General features: G+C 50.2%; 4 protein-coding genes across 4 annotated transcripts; 1 reads left to right on the forward strand and 3 right to left on the reverse strand.

The window, feature by feature from the left end:
- Positions 1-1,564: 1,564 nt before the first annotated feature.
- Positions 1,565-4,628, forward strand: POX_b01959 (GMP synthase; the record flags this gene model as incomplete). The annotated part of the gene is made up of 21 exons (XM_050110881.1): positions 1,565-1,609; positions 1,774-1,797; positions 1,919-2,042; positions 2,098-2,130; positions 2,181-2,220; positions 2,282-2,355; positions 2,414-2,538; positions 2,592-2,664; positions 2,734-2,762; positions 2,821-3,208; positions 3,267-3,298; positions 3,351-3,427; positions 3,482-3,525; positions 3,608-3,636; positions 3,696-3,710; positions 3,791-3,802; positions 3,867-3,908; positions 3,967-4,140; positions 4,198-4,350; positions 4,475-4,533; positions 4,592-4,628. The coding sequence occupies 21 exons, from the start codon at positions 1,565-1,567 to the stop codon at positions 4,626-4,628; spliced, it is 1,629 nt and encodes a 542-aa protein (XP_049971227.1).
- Positions 4,629-4,987: 359 nt separating this feature from the next.
- Positions 4,988-6,424, reverse strand: POX_b01960 (uncharacterized protein; the record flags this gene model as incomplete). The annotated part of the gene is made up of 3 exons (XM_050110882.1): positions 4,988-5,419; positions 5,486-5,810; positions 5,919-6,424. 3 exons carry the CDS (start codon positions 6,422-6,424, stop codon positions 4,988-4,990), a joined length of 1,263 nt encoding a protein of 420 aa, XP_049971228.1.
- Positions 6,425-11,094: 4,670 nt separating this feature from the next.
- POX_b01961 (uncharacterized protein) lies at positions 11,095-12,886 on the reverse strand (the record flags this gene model as incomplete). Its single annotated transcript, XM_050110883.1, has 4 exons — positions 11,095-11,133; positions 11,199-12,266; positions 12,328-12,497; positions 12,553-12,886. 4 exons carry the CDS (start codon positions 12,884-12,886, stop codon positions 11,095-11,097), a joined length of 1,611 nt encoding a protein of 536 aa, XP_049971229.1.
- Positions 12,887-13,546: 660 nt separating this feature from the next.
- POX_b01962 (uncharacterized protein) lies at positions 13,547-16,968 on the reverse strand (the record flags this gene model as incomplete). The annotated part of the gene is made up of 9 exons (XM_050110884.1): positions 13,547-14,201; positions 14,267-14,656; positions 14,721-14,848; positions 14,900-15,034; positions 15,106-15,535; positions 15,603-16,186; positions 16,244-16,391; positions 16,475-16,529; positions 16,614-16,968. 9 exons carry the CDS (start codon positions 16,966-16,968, stop codon positions 13,547-13,549), a joined length of 2,880 nt encoding a protein of 959 aa, XP_049971230.1.
- Positions 16,969-17,321: the final 353 nt, after the last annotated feature.

Below are 17,321 nucleotides of genomic sequence, written 5' to 3' on the forward strand. Positions count from 1 at the left end.
GGGATCGTGGTCAAAGCTCGGACACGGCAGAAGAGCTAACCCCCGTGCAAGCTGCAGTTGACAGGTAATGTGGAGCCCTGGTGTCTGACTATGTATCTACGGCTGGTTTTGGTGACTCGAGGCATAACACACGATGGGGCAGCTGTCAAGTAATATACAAACTTCCAGCGTAGCTGGGACTCACCGCACATCATAAGGACGGTACAAAAGACCTGCCCACATAAGGTAAATCCATTTGGTGGGATTCAAGGATTTGGGCACCAGTCCGACGGAAGGCGATGGACTTCAGAAACCGGCAGTTGGAGGTGTGATGGCGGCTCTATGGAAGCCGTCGGTGAGAGATATAGAACTGTGGCCGCCCGCTTCGGCAGCCGTACGAGGGTGTTTGGATTGAAGCTTTATACCCCCGAAGAAGAAGAAGAAGAAGAAGAAGAAGAAGAAGAAGAAGAAAAGATTCCCAACCATTTAATGATCTTTTTTTGGCACGAAACTGGTCACTTGTATTCCAACGATGCCATTTTCTTTCTATCGGAATGAAAGATACTGTAGTCGTATTCCACTTGGACGCTCGAGTTCAAATTCGAATTTCTGGTCTGACACCACGTGAGTGCTTTCACGTGCCGAAATCGCAAGAGACCTAGGTACTGATCGCTGTGTCCATCTTTATAATACTGATTTCTATACCTATCCATGTCGGTTTCGGGAAGTGGAAGGTAGGTACTATACGAGAACGGGAGTTGGCCCTCGTTACAGAGTCTACTTTGCACTTTGATGAAAATGCTGAGCCAGATAAACCTACGGTGGCTCCCTTGGGGATCTGGGCTTAAAAAATCGAGTTCAAGATCGCCAGGTAACATTATCAGTTCAGCCGCCAAGTCCACCGCTGTTTCTAGACAGGTTCTTTAGGTGAATTTTGTTAAATTGCATCAAACATAGAGAAAAGACAGACGCATAGTTCAGCTCAGTTGAGAGCCTCGACGCCGCGTCACACCACGAAAGTGCCCTCCATAGCCCAGCTAAAACTCTAAATATACGAAGACTTAGTAAGTAGATCTTGATTCAAGCGGTCAATGCTATAACGGCTTTAGTTAACAGGTACATAGCTTGTACCTGACATATTTTAGTGCACCGGTGCCGCCAAACAAGGCCAGTAATATGGCTATTTTGCATGTCATGATGCCACCCGTTTTATTCATCACTGACCGTCAATATCGGAAGGGTCTTTGATTTGTTTGGAATATAGCAGAGAGTTTACGCGCTGCGAAATTCTCGCGTGTTCTGATGCTTGGTTCAGACGCCGATGCTTCTGAGAAAGATCTCCAGGTCATGTAGAGGTTCCACTCAGCTTGTGCCTGAGGCTTGATAGTCCAACGGTACGGACGGCGTCACTCTTCCCCATGAGTCACATCAAGGAAGCGGTCTCCCGCTACGGAAGCGGCCGATGACGGACACTGCCATTCTGCCGGTTTTATATTTTTTTTTCTTCTCTCCAGAAGTCCGGGGCAATCTTTGCTTCTGCGGACACCGTCAATCCGACAGATCTGCCGCTGCACCCCTCGTCAAAATGGTTGCCAATCCCGATTCTGAACTGCCTCATAACAACTTCGACGTATGTCACCCCTGCGAGTGTGAAGACCGCATGATTCCCCCTCGATATGTGCACTGATCCCCCGCATCTTGCGACTTTTCGACCCCTCGGTGGGGCTCGTCGACGCAACATGAGGAATCTCATCAGCACGGAAAATATCCATCCGCTAACAATCAGACTCTTAGACGATTCTCGTGCTCGACTTTGGCGTATGTTGCCCATGATAGCTGCTCACCAATTATTGCATGACCCCAATACCACCAATTGCGATTTGTCCTCCATCGAGTCATTCCACCGGAGCGATGCCCTTTCTGACTCACCCGCTTCAAGTCCCAAACAAGTCATTTGATTCTGCGCCGGCTTCGATCTCTGGGTGTTTTCGCCGAACTGCTTCCCTGCACGACCAAGATTGCCGAGTTGACATGGAAGCCCAAGGGAATTGTCTTCTCTGGAGGTATGGTTGTCACTAATAATTCCACTCCTGTGCTGATTTCTAATCGTGTTCTTAGGCCCTTCCTCCGTCTATGATGAGGGCTCACCCCGTATGTCTACCACCTCGTTGCCAATCTCTCGCTCCAACTCACAATTGTAGATGTGGATCCCGCGGTTTTCGACCTGAATGTTCCCATCTTGTAAGTTGAATTCGCGTCTCTTTCTTGAACATTTGAACCTGGATTCGCTGACAAACGTTAGGGGTATTTGCTACGGCTGCCAGGAGATTGCTTGGCGAATTGACTCGAAGAATGTTGCACGTGGAAAGGCGCGAGGTATGTCCTTGTCGAAAATTATCGCATGGGATATGAAGTAACCTTTCACGATTTTCAGAGTACGGTCATGCCGACGTCAAAATCACCAAGGTCAACAGCCACGTCGACCGCCTTTTTGCTGGTCTGGGAGAGGAGGTTCCGGTCTTCATGTCTCACTTTGACAAGCTTGTTACTTTGCCTACCGTGAGTACGCCGATCGTCGAAACGATCTGATTGGTATTGACGAGTTTCACCAGGGATTTGTGGTCATTGGTGCTACCAAAAACTCCGAGTTCGCCGGTATTGCTCACGAAGAGAAGCCCATCTTTGGTATGCCATCCCCGCATGTTCACTCTTGATTCTGCGAAAGAAAAAAAAGTCTAATACCAAGCTTACTAGGTGTCCAATTCCACCCCGAGCTCGAACACGTCCGTTAATAGTTCCATTCCAAATTGTCGGCCCGCGTACGCTGACAATCCTATTTAGACACCCTGTGGTACCGATATCCTCCGCAACTTCAGTGTCGAAATTTGCGGAGCTCAACCAAGCTGGAAGATGGGAGACTTTGTTCAGTTGGAAATCACTCGCATCCGGGAGCTCGTCGGTGACAAGGCTCTTGTGCTGGGCGCTGTCAGTGGTGGTGTCGACAGCACTGTTGGTGCAGCTCTCATGAAGGAGGCCATTGGAAACCGCTTCAAGGCGATTCTTGTCGACAACGGATGCATGCGCCTTAACGAGTGTGAGCAAGTCAAGGAGACTCTTGGAGAGCACTTGGGTATCGACTTGACTGTTGTCGATGCGGCTGAGCTTTTCTTGGGCCGCCTCGCCGGTGTCACTGACCCGGAGAAGAAGCGTAAGATCATTGGATCTACCTGTAAGTTTTCAACCCCCATTTCCAGAAGACGCCTGTAGTGATACTAATTTCACCCCAGTCATTGACCTTTTCGAACAAGAGGCTATTCGGGTACGGCTCACGCTCTCCCCTGTGTCTCTCCTTGACTAACAAGAGATGCCAGATTGAGAAAGAAGCCGAGAACACTCCTAACTCCGGAAAGGTTGAGTGGTTCCTACAGGGTACCCTGTACCCCGATGTGTAAGCCTGCGATACCCTCCATTTCCCGGTTCAAGCATTCTTACACCACTCTAGCATTGAGTCCCTCAGCTTCCGTGGTCCTTCAGCCACGATCAAGAGTAAGAGAGCCGCCCTGCATCTACGAGCAACGATTGCGACAAGCCCAATCGAGGATCGTTTTCTGACTGACACTATGTTTAGCTCATCACAATGTCGGCGGTCTGCCAGAGGTAAGCACCACAGTGACATGCAGCAGTATCGTTGAGAAAGTTCGCTAACTAGCTTCCAGCGCATGATGAACGGCGTAAGTCAACCAAAGGAGAATTGCTTGATGATGATTTACCCTCGTCACCGTTACTAATTTCCTGCTTGCCCATTTATTAGCAAGGTCTACGCGTAAGTTCAACAGTTTCATATTTAGATGGGGAGACCCAAATCGCTGACAAGTTTCCAACCACAGCTGATTGAGCCGCTGAGACTCTTGTTTAAGGATGAAGTCCGGGTAAGAATTACCAAGAATCAGTCCCGCCGGCTTTTACACGTATACTGACCAAACACAGGCCATCGGTCGACAGCTCGGCATTCACGAGTCTCTTGTGAACCGCCACCCCTTCCCCGGTCCTGGCATTGCCATCCGCATCCTCGGTGACGTCACCAAGGAGCGAGTTGAGATCGCTCGCCAGGCCGACAACATCTTCATCACCATGATCAAGGAGGCTGGCCTCTATGACCAAGTAGGTTGGGACACGTCTCACAGATCAGGGTCAACACTAATATCGCTATCACTTCAGATCTCTCAAGCTTTTGCTGGTTTGGACACTAACCGCAGTGTTGGTGTCTTTGGTGACCAGCGCGTTTGGGGCTACATCATTATTCTCCGCGCTGTTCAGACCAAGGACTTTATGAGCGCCGAGGTCTTCAACTTCGATAACGCCTTCCTCGCGGTAAGTTTTGGCAACTCGCGTTGATAACATGGACGCCTGGCAATCTGCCGTGGAACCCTGCGCGATTCAGGCAATATGGTATCCGAGTTCTTTCACATTTGCTGACTGAAATTTCTCCCTACAGAAAGTCTCGCGCGCCATCTGCAACCAGGTTGAGGGTGTAGCTCGTGTTGTCTATGACCTGTGAGTTCCAAGTGAAGGTTTCCCTGAGTGTGAAAATGCGCTGACGTATCATCTCTAGTACCTCCAAGCCCCCTGGCACGATCGAATTGGAGTAGAGGAGCCTCCCAAAACAAGGACTTTCCACGTATATAGCTTTGGACGGTGTGTGAAAGAATGAGATGAGAAAAAGGAATGATCACAATGGCGTTTGGGGGCTGACGAATTTAGAAAGGCAAATAAATTCAGACAACAATATAAAGAACTGAGATTACACGAAAATGTATGGTTTTTGCGCATAGTTTGAAGATTTCACACAAGGTCCGCTCGCCGCGGGCACGCGTGCCAGAAGAATAGAAAATTGAGCCGAGACTCAGGCGTAATTCATTATATTCAGGCCAAAGGAGTGATTGGTATGGAGAGATAAACCAGGAAAAGAAAAAGATGTTGTTGAAGGGTGTCGAGAGCCCAACGGGGCCTATGACCATCCGTGTACGCGATGGGCCTCTTCCCGGGCCAACGCACGAGACGATTTGTCACTGCTTGCGGAGGAGAAGACGGTAATCTCCTCTTTCATTTCAAGACTAGAGGGAGATTGAGACCGGTCGGTAGGGTGAATCTCATAGGAATGGCCCATCAACTGGCCGTGCTTGGGTCGGGACTCTGACCAGGCCTCCAGCTCAACCGTTCGCATGATCCCATCCCGGTCATCCTCGTAACCGACATTGGCACTTGGCAACTCGTCCACGTCCGGCATAGGATGACTTTTCTGAGAGCGCCCAGTAGATAGCCATGGTTTGGAAGACCCGCTGGGCTGATTACCGGCATAGCTTGAATTGCCGTGACTGCTGTCAAGCTGAGGGAACCAGTGAATGACGAGTGGACGGAGAGCAGGCGCACAGGCACAAATCTGGCAGTCATTCTATGTTAGAATGCATCTTTTGGGTGGGTAGTAAATGGAGTTTCATCGACGTACCAGGCCAATGTTGATCTCGGCCGACGCGGCGATCAGAATGGGCCAACTGAGCCACGTTCTATCATAGCCTACGACCATACTCTGCCATACGAAAGCCGTTCGAACGGAACCCGCGACAGTGACCAACACACCGAGACCAAAGATAGACATGACAGCAAGGCGTTGGCGGACGGGCAGCTTAAGTCGCCAAATCAGGGGCATAGGCACCGCTGTGGTCATGAAATCGGTGAAGAGGTTGATGACACTAGCGGCAAAAAGAACATTGCCTTCATTCAAACAGTGATGTTTGAATTTCGGGCCCACCGTCCAATACGCCTTGATCGGTCTGTGGTTCCATATCAGCATTTTTGCGGTGAAAAAGGAGGGCAGAACAAGAACTAAAAACAAGCAAGATCCGGTATAGCCTGTCCACTGAATCAAAGTCATGACATACGCGCATTGAAAGATACTCGTGATGGTAAAGAGCACATTCGCCATTCCCGCGACAAACATGGCCAGAAGAAAAGTCCAATTGTACCACTGCATTCCTCCCTTCTTTCCTGCGCCGAGGAGACGTCGACAAAACCACAGAATGGAGATTTTGGTAAGACTCGTTGCTTGAGAGTAGAGGATCTGAAAGGCGATGTTGAGCTTTTGCACAGTGGACAACCACGGTGGAGGCACATCCCAGACATGGCGATTCCATCCCCAGTTTTCCGTTGCCAGTGTCGTCACGGCTACCATGCCGATTGTGAAGATCAAAGCCGCAAAGATGAGCCAGTCGTCTGTACCAACGCTGTAGGTGATCCAGGCACGAGTGTACATGCGAAGCATGACTACTGCAAAAGCAAGTGCGGTGAAAATGGCATTCACATAAGCGACTCCGTGCCCACGACTCTCGGGATTGATGTAGTTTGGTTTTGGCCAACTGGCCATGATGGCTGGAGGAGGGAGTTTCATGGCGACGTGTGTGCAGGTTGTCACACCTTGTTTCCGTCGCCCCGGTTGAAGCCGTCGAAGAGAGTGTAGTGCGTTGACAGCAATGAGATGCAACGCAAAAAAGGCGATTTTTGGGTCAATGGACCTTTGCAAAGTTCGAATTCGATCACAAGTGAGAGGAAATGGTCGTAGTGGACAGAATCAATGAGGGTATGAGGCGCCAAGGTGGAATGGCAGAGAAAGGAATGAACAGGCTCAGCAGAGGAACACTGGAGTGCTCATCTTCGTGAGCGGCACAGCGACCAATACATCTGCTGACGATCAGAAGTAGGTCTCAAGGCGAGCATTTTGTGTCTGGGGGCAAATGGGACCAATTCTCAACCCCCAAAAAAAAGCCCGCCACCGAAACTGCGAAGAGGGCCTCGGTTTAGATGACCACTTCTTGAATCACCTTCCACTTGCTCCACACGCCCACTGCCGGCCAAGACGGGTGATCCGCTCGATCCGTCTCAATGAGCAATAATCAGTCGGACCCCCCCCCCTGTGTTCGCATAGAATTAGCTGGTGAATTTGATTCCGTGGTTCGGGATTTCGCTATTGACGCTTTGTCGTTGTCCAGCAGAAGTTGACAGAAATTTGGTCGCTTGGAGGTGGGTACGGTTTTTACATTTCCATTGAGGGCCGCATCACCACGAGGTCAGAAAAGAGTTGCGAAAAGTATACCCTCTTGAGGGCTTTCTAGTCCTGACCATGGTTGACTGTGTCCAAGATGTTGCTGGGCTGTGAGTAAAACGACAAACGTGCTCACTTTTGCGCAAGTGCGAGACGAAGTAGAGCTTAAATTCGATATGCAGCTAAAATGACCCTTATCGGATACATCTAGACTCAAGGCGCCCACAAGCTCACGCAACTGTGGAGGGGTAAGATTCTTCTGAGAATTTCTGGAAAGACCGACCAACGAGATCTAAATTCCAGCCTCTCTGTGCATTACAGCTGGAAAGTGCTATTCATGTGGTGGATATCCTGCATGGTAAATCTTTCCATTCTGGGATTTTGGCTGAACATTTCAACTCGAATGCCAATGCTTCCGGGTCTGCTAATTATTGTGATGTGCCAACCGGAGCCAGATTAGACAATCATGCCGGGTCTTGCGGCTTGACTCTTGCTCCAATCAATCAACAGAAGGGGAGGACCCATCTATTAAGGACAAAGCAAAGATTTGAAGTGGATCTGAGGCGAATCATGCTTGATCAAGCTGAACGCTGAATGTGTTCTGCACCTACCTGCTAACGATTCTGAACCTGCAGTGGATTCGGAATGTGGCACCAGCTCAGAGCTCGACCTGGACTTGGCATTTTTCTCGTTGCACCTGCGGCACGCTACAAATACTAAATATTGAGCTCGAGGTCTTGGCACGAATTGGTCATAATCGAATTCAACAGATTACAGTTTAGTTGGGGCCATTTAGATTGACCCTTGCTTCGGGGGTGTGCAGAACGGGCTCCACACTTGCAGGTTTTCTCGAGGTACGGAATGGTATTTCATGTAATTACAAAACAATAGATCATGGAATCAACAAAGGTCCTTGTTGAGTCGTTCGAGTATACTGCGCGTGCATATGTTATCTCTCATTCCGAAATGGATTGCGAAAGGGATTAGAAAGACCGTAGAATTTATCCCCAGTGTCCAAGTGAGCGATCTGTTGGGGTGTTCGTTTCAGAGTTTTTTTACTATGAATTATTTATAACAGAAGGTTGTGCTCAGGCAAGGACTGAGCTTTGTCGAGCATCAAATAGATTCTGCAATGCGGGGGATATAACTTATTGATGAAGAGCAAACACCTAGGCCGAGCAGCTTTGATTCACCGTATCACATCTGTGTGAAGTAGCAAGGGCTATCGGCCCTAAGCCCGGCAATTGAGCTTGACACAAATGGAAATGGTGGAGCCTCTCGAATAGGGCTTCAAAAGTCTGGTATATTTTTTTTACTGTAAACCCAAACAAAGCACTGTCCTGGCTCACAATTGAGCTTCGAATGTTAAGCATGGGTCTGCATCACCACTGCAGCCCCGGTTCCATGCAGCACTCCATACCCCGTAGGGCTGAAGTGATTCGGCTGAATCTCGGCTGCACGGTGGGGCCGGCATCGACGGCTCCAGGAGACGGTTGACTCGAGTCCAGATCGCTCGGTTATTGTCAAGTATGGTATCGTAAAAGTCGAACCCATACCGCACAATACTAACAACAGCGGGGCCACAGTACAGCCCAAATTTGAGACTTGCCCAATTTTGACACATTCCACGGGGCCATGGGTAGATTCGGAAGGTCATGGCTGAAGAGTGCTAGACTTTGGAGGCGATGCATAGCCTAAAAAAAATCGAAATCAGATTGTTCAAGAAAGGTCCATCGTCATGTTATCGCTTTGTCCGCCGGCGCCTTGTTCGCACAGACCATGCTGCAGAATAGGACTAGATACGATGACTCTCAACAGACGACACCCCTGGTATCAATAGATCCTCGAAATTCATCCGTTATGCATTGTGGGAATTCCCAAAATCGTCTGATTATAGAAAATTCAATCTCAGCGATGGAGCTGCGTGTGCGCATTTTCCACGCTGACGTCCGAGCAGAGACCACATTAGGCGGAGCGCACCCGCTGGCAGACGCGAGTAACGAGCAACTCCACACCGAGCTTGGTCATGCGATTGATCCACTTTTCATCGTGTGCGGATGGCTGTGCAGCCGAGAAAAGCCGATTTAGGAACTACATGACAATCCATCCACGTGGCGATGACCCCGTCTGGGCTTGGACCAGTACCCAAACCGGAGTATGATCCGTTCTATTGGGTCTGGTGGGTTAAATGCCGAAGGTATTTTGACGCACAGACTATGTAGGTGGGCAGGACACTGTACTTCGGCATCCGATCAGGACTTGATATTGAGAAATTGTTTCAATCTCGCTTCGCAAACCACCATGGAGGCTGTTATGTTCATGAAGGGGATATACGCTGCACAAAAAGACGTGTTACGGTCCAGACCGCAGTGACGGCCAAGGAGCCATGACAATAAAAAAAAAGACCGCCCGCGAAAAACCGAGTCATGTCGGAATTTGATCCATTTTTGAGTGAAATCATATACCTATTGGCTTGGCTGGTTCAGCAGTCATGAAATTTGCATCATTCATACAAGAGCACCCGAAGGGCAAAATCTTATATTTCTTGCGAGGATTCAGAAATCACATATTTTATATCGCCCCTATTGCCATTAAAAACGACGGCAAGGTGGGAGACAGAGATCCACTAAGCTTACTTTCAACGATGTGGTCACACCCACCGGGATCAGAAAATTCTTCAAGAACTTTGACATATCGATCCTCCATATCGCAATCACCCAGCATTTCATTCTCAATATCTTCATCTAAGATGCTTTCAAACGTCTGTAAAGATTTCTCGATGTTCATTCCCATCACTAGTCCTGAAGTTGCTATGTTTTTAAAAGTTAGCAGGATCTATTTTCTAGGGGGCGAAGGACCACTGAGGCGGCCATGTAGGTAAGTAATTTCCACTGCACCTCTGTAAAGCTACACCTGAGCGTGGTAAAAAGCGAGGCATTCGAAAATCACCCTTTGAGCTTTTGTTGAACGTGGACTGCAGATTGTAAGAGTATCCAAAGAGGGGGAGAAAGGGATCAATATGGTAAGATTGACTAGGTAAGGGTGAGAGGGCTTAACAAATACCATACCAGTACTGGTGGTCCTTCCAAGCCGGACGGACAGGTCTACAACAGAACCGAGCTACAGCCCAAGGTGACGCTGGCAGCAGGGAGAAATCGTGCTAAATGGTACGAGGCAAAGATCAGTGATACTTATATGAGTAATCGTGGGAGGTCTAGTGTTACTTATGCGGTTCTTGTCATGGTGGACCCTTTACTTAGCTCTGATGCCTGTTCAAGCAGTCCGAAGGCTGGAAACATTTATTGCGTTGGGCCCAACTACTACTACTGAAATGAGACCGAAATGAGCACCGGGGCTGTTGTTTCGGTTGCTGTCGGGCTTTCCACTCCGTTAGACTGCAGGTGGCGAAATGACTGGAGGAGCCTCGAGATCGTGGCCTAGTAGATACCAGGGCAGAAGGTGAATAGACTCTTTACTTTTCAAGCCCCATTCCAGTCCAAGTCGCCGGTTTCGGCACTCACATCAAGCATGTCATATATACCTAATGATCATATATCTCTTCCTTCCGTTTCCTCATTGGGCTAGAAATCTGCTGGGTCCTGGGTTGACCGTGCGATCACTGTGTCTCGATCGAGAAAGTAAACCAATTTCGGTCTACTCTGCAATAGACTTTCAAAGTTTCACAAATATGTCATGGGTTTTGAGCTGGGCTTGTTCGACTGCAAAATCAATCGAGCAGCAAGCTTCCAATTAGGTGCAAAGACTGCCCGTAGATCCGCTTCTTGTGGTGAGTCTGGAAGAAGAAAGAAAATTCCTCACCTGCACTTAGGCCAAGAAACTTCAATAGTGAACAAGCAGTGATGCATTCTGGAGGTTGATTATGTATATTTACAGTCAAGCTTGCCTGCCACATGATCGCAGATATGAGAAGATAGTAGATACAATCATTAGACACCCTCCAGAGACTATTGTACACATGCAAACGATAGAATTGAAAATAAACCCCTTGGGCAAAACTTCTAGTTTTTCGCTTCGCGTCTCTGCATCCAGCGACGCCACTATTGAAAACCAGTTAGCACGCAAGTTTCCTTGGAGGTATCTCGATCAAACGGTGTAAACTTACCGTGGGATTGAAAAAATAGACAGGAATGCCCAAAAGGAAGACGCCTGCGGATAGACCAGCAAAGATGCCCATTGCAACCGGGTAGCTGTATTTGGAGACCAGTGGGTTCAAGCCGTAACTGATTCCGAACGCGACAATGTTCTTGGTGCCCACAACAGCCACAAGAGCAGGACCAGGGTTTTTCTCCCAAGCTTCAGCAGCAAAGGATGTGGATAAAATCAACACAGACACAAATGCAATCTGCAACAGCGTCCATCCCATATACGGCCCACCCCAGGTCGCACCGCCATTGGCAGTGAATCCATATAGAAGCAGCGAGACGACTGTCAGAATCCCGGGGAAGATGAGAAGTAGCAGGCGATGCTCAGGCGTGTGGACACCGTTGGCTCGCTTGGCTAGGCGCACGATTAGCCAGTCACCAAACACACCTGCATACAGCATGGCCCCAAAACCACCAAAGATGCCGCCCAAATTGATCAAACCAACATTCTTGGCAGGCCAGCCGTACACTTCCTGCAGGACAGTGTCATAGGTCAAAGACATGCCTACACTGCAGCCCAGCACCACAGACGAAAGCAAGGTCGCGTACAGGATACCTGGGGAACCGAATGCCTCGAACATGTGGAGCCAGGAAGTGACAATGACCTTGAGGGGGTGCTTTGCAGGCTTCTGCCAGGGTGCAAGCATTTCGAGATACGACTTCTTTGGTCGCGCTTCATCGGGGATGTCCTGAGCGTCGGCCTCGGACGCAACCAGGTACGCCTGAGCTTGCTCACCCGTCAAGACCTGGGTAACACCAAAATGATCTGTCATGACCACTTGACCGTTGATCATTTGGGCGCGTCGATGATACCGAGTCTCAAAACCGCTGAAGATGACAATAATGAGACCGACACCAATAGCAATGACATAGACCCAGTAGAACCAACGCCAGCCGAGAGCAGCGGCTTCATAAGAGGACGCTAGGTTGAGGACGCTAGTGATGACATTCTGGGTTGCCCAATAGACTCCAAATACAAGGCCACGCTGGTGGACAAAAGTAACTTCGGAGAGCATAAGTGGAAGAAGCTGAAAAGATCTCATATCAGAATGGGCTTCTGCTGCGGATGTATCGGAAAAGAAATCTTACCGACTCAGTTGCACCAGTCGCGAGGCCTTGAACACACCGCAAGCTCAAATGTTGCAACCAGGTTTGAGATACAGCACAGCCAATGGTGGCAACGAAAAGAACTGTGATGGATACCAAGGCAGTTGGTCGACGACCATAGACCAGACCCAGAGGAAGAATAAGATAATTCCCTGGCCGCCTTAGCCATTCCGCATCAAAGAACCTGGACACTGGGAACAAACTCACCAATACCAACGAATAATGAGGGAAACGTGCCCAGCCAGACGATGTGAGTAGAGCTGATGCCCTGGGGACCATAAAGTCCGAAGAAGACCCCCAAGATCGCACCCAATCCTCCCACCACTGAAAGAGACATGATGGAGAACCAGCAGCAGCTGACAATCACACCAGATTTCTCCCACACGGTGAAATTGAGCGGATCATTGGGATCAGCACTGGGAACGGGCAACCGCTGAATTTGACCTGCTGCATCGATGAGGATATTTCCCGCCTGGTCATTTTGAGTCTCAAGATCTTCCACAAACTCAATCTTCGCTTTCTGATCCATGACGGAACTCATTGCTGTGAGCGTTAGGGTCCAGACAATGCTTGTCTGGGATGTGCAGCGGCTACAGGGCAAGAGAGAAATCAATCACACGGGGATAGAAGGCTTCTTCTAAAGAGCTGATCGCTTGGGCGACAGTTCCCCATGTTCAGCAGGAGTATGAAACTCAGTCCCTCGGGACCTCCACTAGACCAAATTGCAGAGAGGGGTCTAGCTCAGTCAAGGTACGCGAGCGAGACGCCAAAAATGACAGGGCCGGCCGGGTAGAAAAGACCAATGAGCCCCGTAATGGACGACAATAGTATCCGTCAAGACGGTCTCGCGGTGATGGAATTGGTTGGGACTGGCAAGTTTTTGTGGGGAGAGGAGACATTCGAGGCAATTCTGGTTCCCCGCGGGGGTGGGGGAGACCCCCACATACCGAATGGTTCACGTGCGCTGTTTCTGACTGGCTCCTCCCTTCGGCAATGCTGAGCTCGTGTCTGGCGGGCGGTTTACCCGGAAGGTGGGTGAGGTCTTTTCGAGCTTCGTCGCTCCTTCATTGGATCTCAATACATACAAGTCAAATCACTTCGTGGCGTCGTGTGCCGTCCGGAAACTCGCATGCGAATCCTTGTTATCGTATATAATTTGCCGTTTCAGCCGATATCCGCATGATCCTACCTCTGAAATTCACTAGACAAGGGATCCCAGATCTTCAATTAAGGCGCATAGGTTGTGAATCATAGGGGGCAACATATCATCTGGGGAGGACCGGGGACAGTTGCCTTTGAAGACCTGCCGAGCGACGGCCATGACAGCACGGGGTTTATTCAATTCGCAGAAAACAGAAATGTCCTGAGACTGTGGGCCTTGAGATTGGAGCATCATTAGCCCAGGCCGACCGATGCCGTGGTTCAGGAACGATTTGGTGACGGGGGTTTCCATTCCATCGAGAGAGACCTGAGCCCCAGATCCGGCATCTCGCATAGGTGCAATCATTTCGTCTCGCTTGTTCTCGCCACATTGGAGCAAGCTGTAAACCCAGAGGACCAGTGTGGCGTGGTAGAGTGAAAGAGAATCAAATCCTCGCAATTGGAAAATGGCCACATTCCGGGCCGCTCGGATCACTTGACCGGCATGCCAAATCGCAGTGCGGGCCTCTCTGGTTCGGCTCCAGTCCCTTAGTCCAGGATAGGCCCGTCGAGCATCGAGCTCGCCCATCTTTCCGACGAACCTTTGGATTGCGTCCATATCAATATGCAGGGACATCATGACAAATTCATTGAATAACGTTGTCACGGGGAGGGGATTGCGCGAGTCTTGCTGCACAGCTTGAAGTGTCATGTACCTGCATCTTGTCAGCAACCAGCTCAAAGCACTATGGCCAGGGACCGTCAATCAGATGGGACCTACAGATCATCTTGCCGACTTTGAAGCCATAAGCGAGTAGTGGCGCGATGACCCGATCGGGAAGCTTGTGAAACAAGCATTTGCTGACGAAATTCCCAGACTTGTAGAGCCAAAGCTTGAAGGAGAGCGTTTGTCGCAATTTCCAGATCGAGATCGTCTGGCAGCTGCACAAGAAGGGACGGGTCGGCCAACAAGTCCCGTAGACTGAACTCAGAGCACGCAGCCACTCGGTATTTGGTCATCCAGGCTTCCCTCCAGGCTTGAGCATCGGGAGCGAGCCACAAATCCCTCGCAGATGGAAAGTGTAATGTCAACTCCGTATAAGAGATGAGTGCAGGTCGATTTAAGGCAGCAGCGACAATGACGTCATGAGCAAATAGGTGGTAGACAAGTCTAATGCGAAAATTAGGTGAATGGCCCTCGCCAATGATTACACAGCTATGTCGGGTCTACTCACCTCCGGAGAGATTCCTGGCGTACCCAAGCATGCCATGCTCGTTGAAGAGACTCCTCGTTGTTTTCAAATGTGTACGGAGTAATGACAGTGTATGTTGACTGGTCAAAAGCCGCCCCTCTACGTAGAGCCTGAAATCCTCGTTAGTAAAAGGCATGTAGCGCTTGCGATCCTTGACTCACCGTGACGAGTGGCTGTAGATAGCTCTCTGCGATCTGCATCTTCCGAGTATATCCACAGAACACACCAATATCCAGCCATATCATAGAGGCCTGCAAGTATTGCAAGTCCCGAAGCATGCTATTGTCTTCTTCGACCTGCGCATACCGACTTATTAGTTCAAGGGCGCCGCGTGGAAGAGAGCAGATCGCCCGAGGTGACAACTTACCAATTGCGCGAGGCTCACCCGCGTGATTTCTTGAAGCACAATGCCAGTTTTGTTAATCGATGGCATACCACAGCAAACGCAGCCTGCCGCAACTAGGGCTGTGAGAAGTTCGGGCCGGAGCTGTTGATAGCCGGCATCGAAGAAGGTATACGGGTGAATCCACGCATCTGTTTCAATCCGCTTGCCGATGCCAATTTTGATCAGTGTGTCTAGGTAGTCGGCGGACGGAAATGTTGCGACTGACAGTCGCGAGCCGCCTGTCCGTAAGACTAATTTGAGAATGTCGTCACGAGCTTGATATGAAAGATGTCCAGGAATCTTCATACTATCGATATGATTTTGATTGGAGGATGAGATGCTGTCGCCATCGCGCAGCGGAAGACGTTGCTCGTCGCTAAAAGCATGTTGGTTCTTCTCCGGAACCCAAAGCCTGTACACTTGTGTCAGACCTGGTGGGGCTCGAGAGATGCATGTGCCTTTTCGTCAAAATTTCTTACCACACAGAACGGCCAAACGCAGCAGCCCGCTGACTGGCAGATTTCTCATCATCGGGTGGCGGCTGCTGAGGGGTTTCGAAGCCAGATGGGGCGAGCGTAACATCGAGTATCTTATCCAGCTCCGGGATAAAATCAATTCCAAACACATCGCTGTCCGCCATGTTAAATTCAGTATCTTGCATGAAATCAAACACACGTGGGTGCTGTGTGCCTTGCATTGGGTCATTCGTCTCGAAACCGGGCAACATCACCTGCTCAAAAAAGGCAGGGAATCCGTTGAGAGGCGAGTAGACCGGCACGCTCTTCGGCGGGATAACATTGTCTAACGTCCCATCCCCGTGGACAGGAGTTAGACTTGCATGGAAAAGCCCAGGGATGTTTCCTGGATAGGACCCGGGCAAGGGAGGCCCGCTATATTCAGAAGGGCCCGAGTCAGGTGTCCCTGAGTATGTCGACTGATCGAGCGCTTGATTCCCGGGTCTGGGCGAATGTGAGGGGACTGAGACAGAGAATGACAAGCGCGTGCTGGACCGACGTCCTCCTTTGGATCGCGGAGCACATGAGATGCCTTTGGATTCGCATCGCTTTTGGTTCACTTTCAGCATATGCGTCCTCTGCCCAAAATGCGGCTAATGGCGTACCTTGCAGGGCCTTTCATTACCACAACTCAATTTTGCGGTCGCGCATGCTTCGCACGCTTCGATCGCACGCTCCTTGGTTCTTCTAGAGGACGTCGTACCGTCGGTCTCCTCCTTTTCGTGCACGGCTTGATGCCGCTGAAGTACATCTCTGTTCGATTACGAGGTCAGCGTTTTAACCACCTAGCGAGCGCAGCATCTCTACCGCGACAGGGTGGGAGGAACCGATCGTACCGACGATTAAAACCACGCTGACAGATGGGACATTGATATACACGTTCGTTGCGGTCTACAACATTAGAATTGCCTCTGCTGGGTTCATGTATGTGTGTCCCTGTTCGTGTTCTGCCAGAGCACGAGGCCTGTTACTCACGTGAGTCCAGATGCCGGGCCAGGTGGTCCGGTCGCTCGTACGCTTTGTCGCAGTGTGGGCAGTGATGCTGATTGACCGCCTTCCGTGGAGACGGACGCGCATCCTCCAGCTCGACCAGACTTCTTTCGGGCATGACGGGCGTCGGCGAAGGTGGGGAGGAGCAAGTGGACAAGCGCTTGATTTTATCAGCTCCGGGCGACTTGCGGAGAAGTGCGTTCCCCCAGATGGTCCTCCGGTGGATCCTCGGCCCTCCCCCGACTTTTGCGGGCCACGACTGCCCAACTTGCCGATGGCTTGACCGGATCCAGCAAAGCTGCCCCGGCCGGTGAATTTGCGAAAGCTGGGGAGCATCCATTGGCGACACTAGTAGTCACGTAGCGGACCATTCAGCGTGGTGCGATTATAGAGCCGTCGGGAATGTGGCGTCGACGCCTCTGGACAAGTTGTGGGATAGCCACACATGTCCTTGTCTTTTTGGAGTCTGATTGAAATGGCCTGAAAATTGAATTCATGTCGTCGGCGGTCTTACCTCCAAGCTGTTGGAGTACGCGATGGGACACCGAAATATTTCGACGTCCCCGAGGACATTGCTACAGTGGGCCGATCCACACTCGAAGTCCACAGCGAGAGGCGACGATCATGACTCAGTATTTCCTGTCGCCCTGAGTATCACGATTGGCGATGACAGTCCGGGCTGAAGGGACCACG

The sequence above is a fragment of the Penicillium oxalicum genome, chromosome II (assembly GCF_001723175.1).
Source record: "Penicillium oxalicum strain HP7-1 chromosome II, whole genome shotgun sequence".
Classification (NCBI taxonomy): Eukaryota; Fungi; Ascomycota; class Eurotiomycetes; order Eurotiales; family Aspergillaceae; genus Penicillium; species Penicillium oxalicum.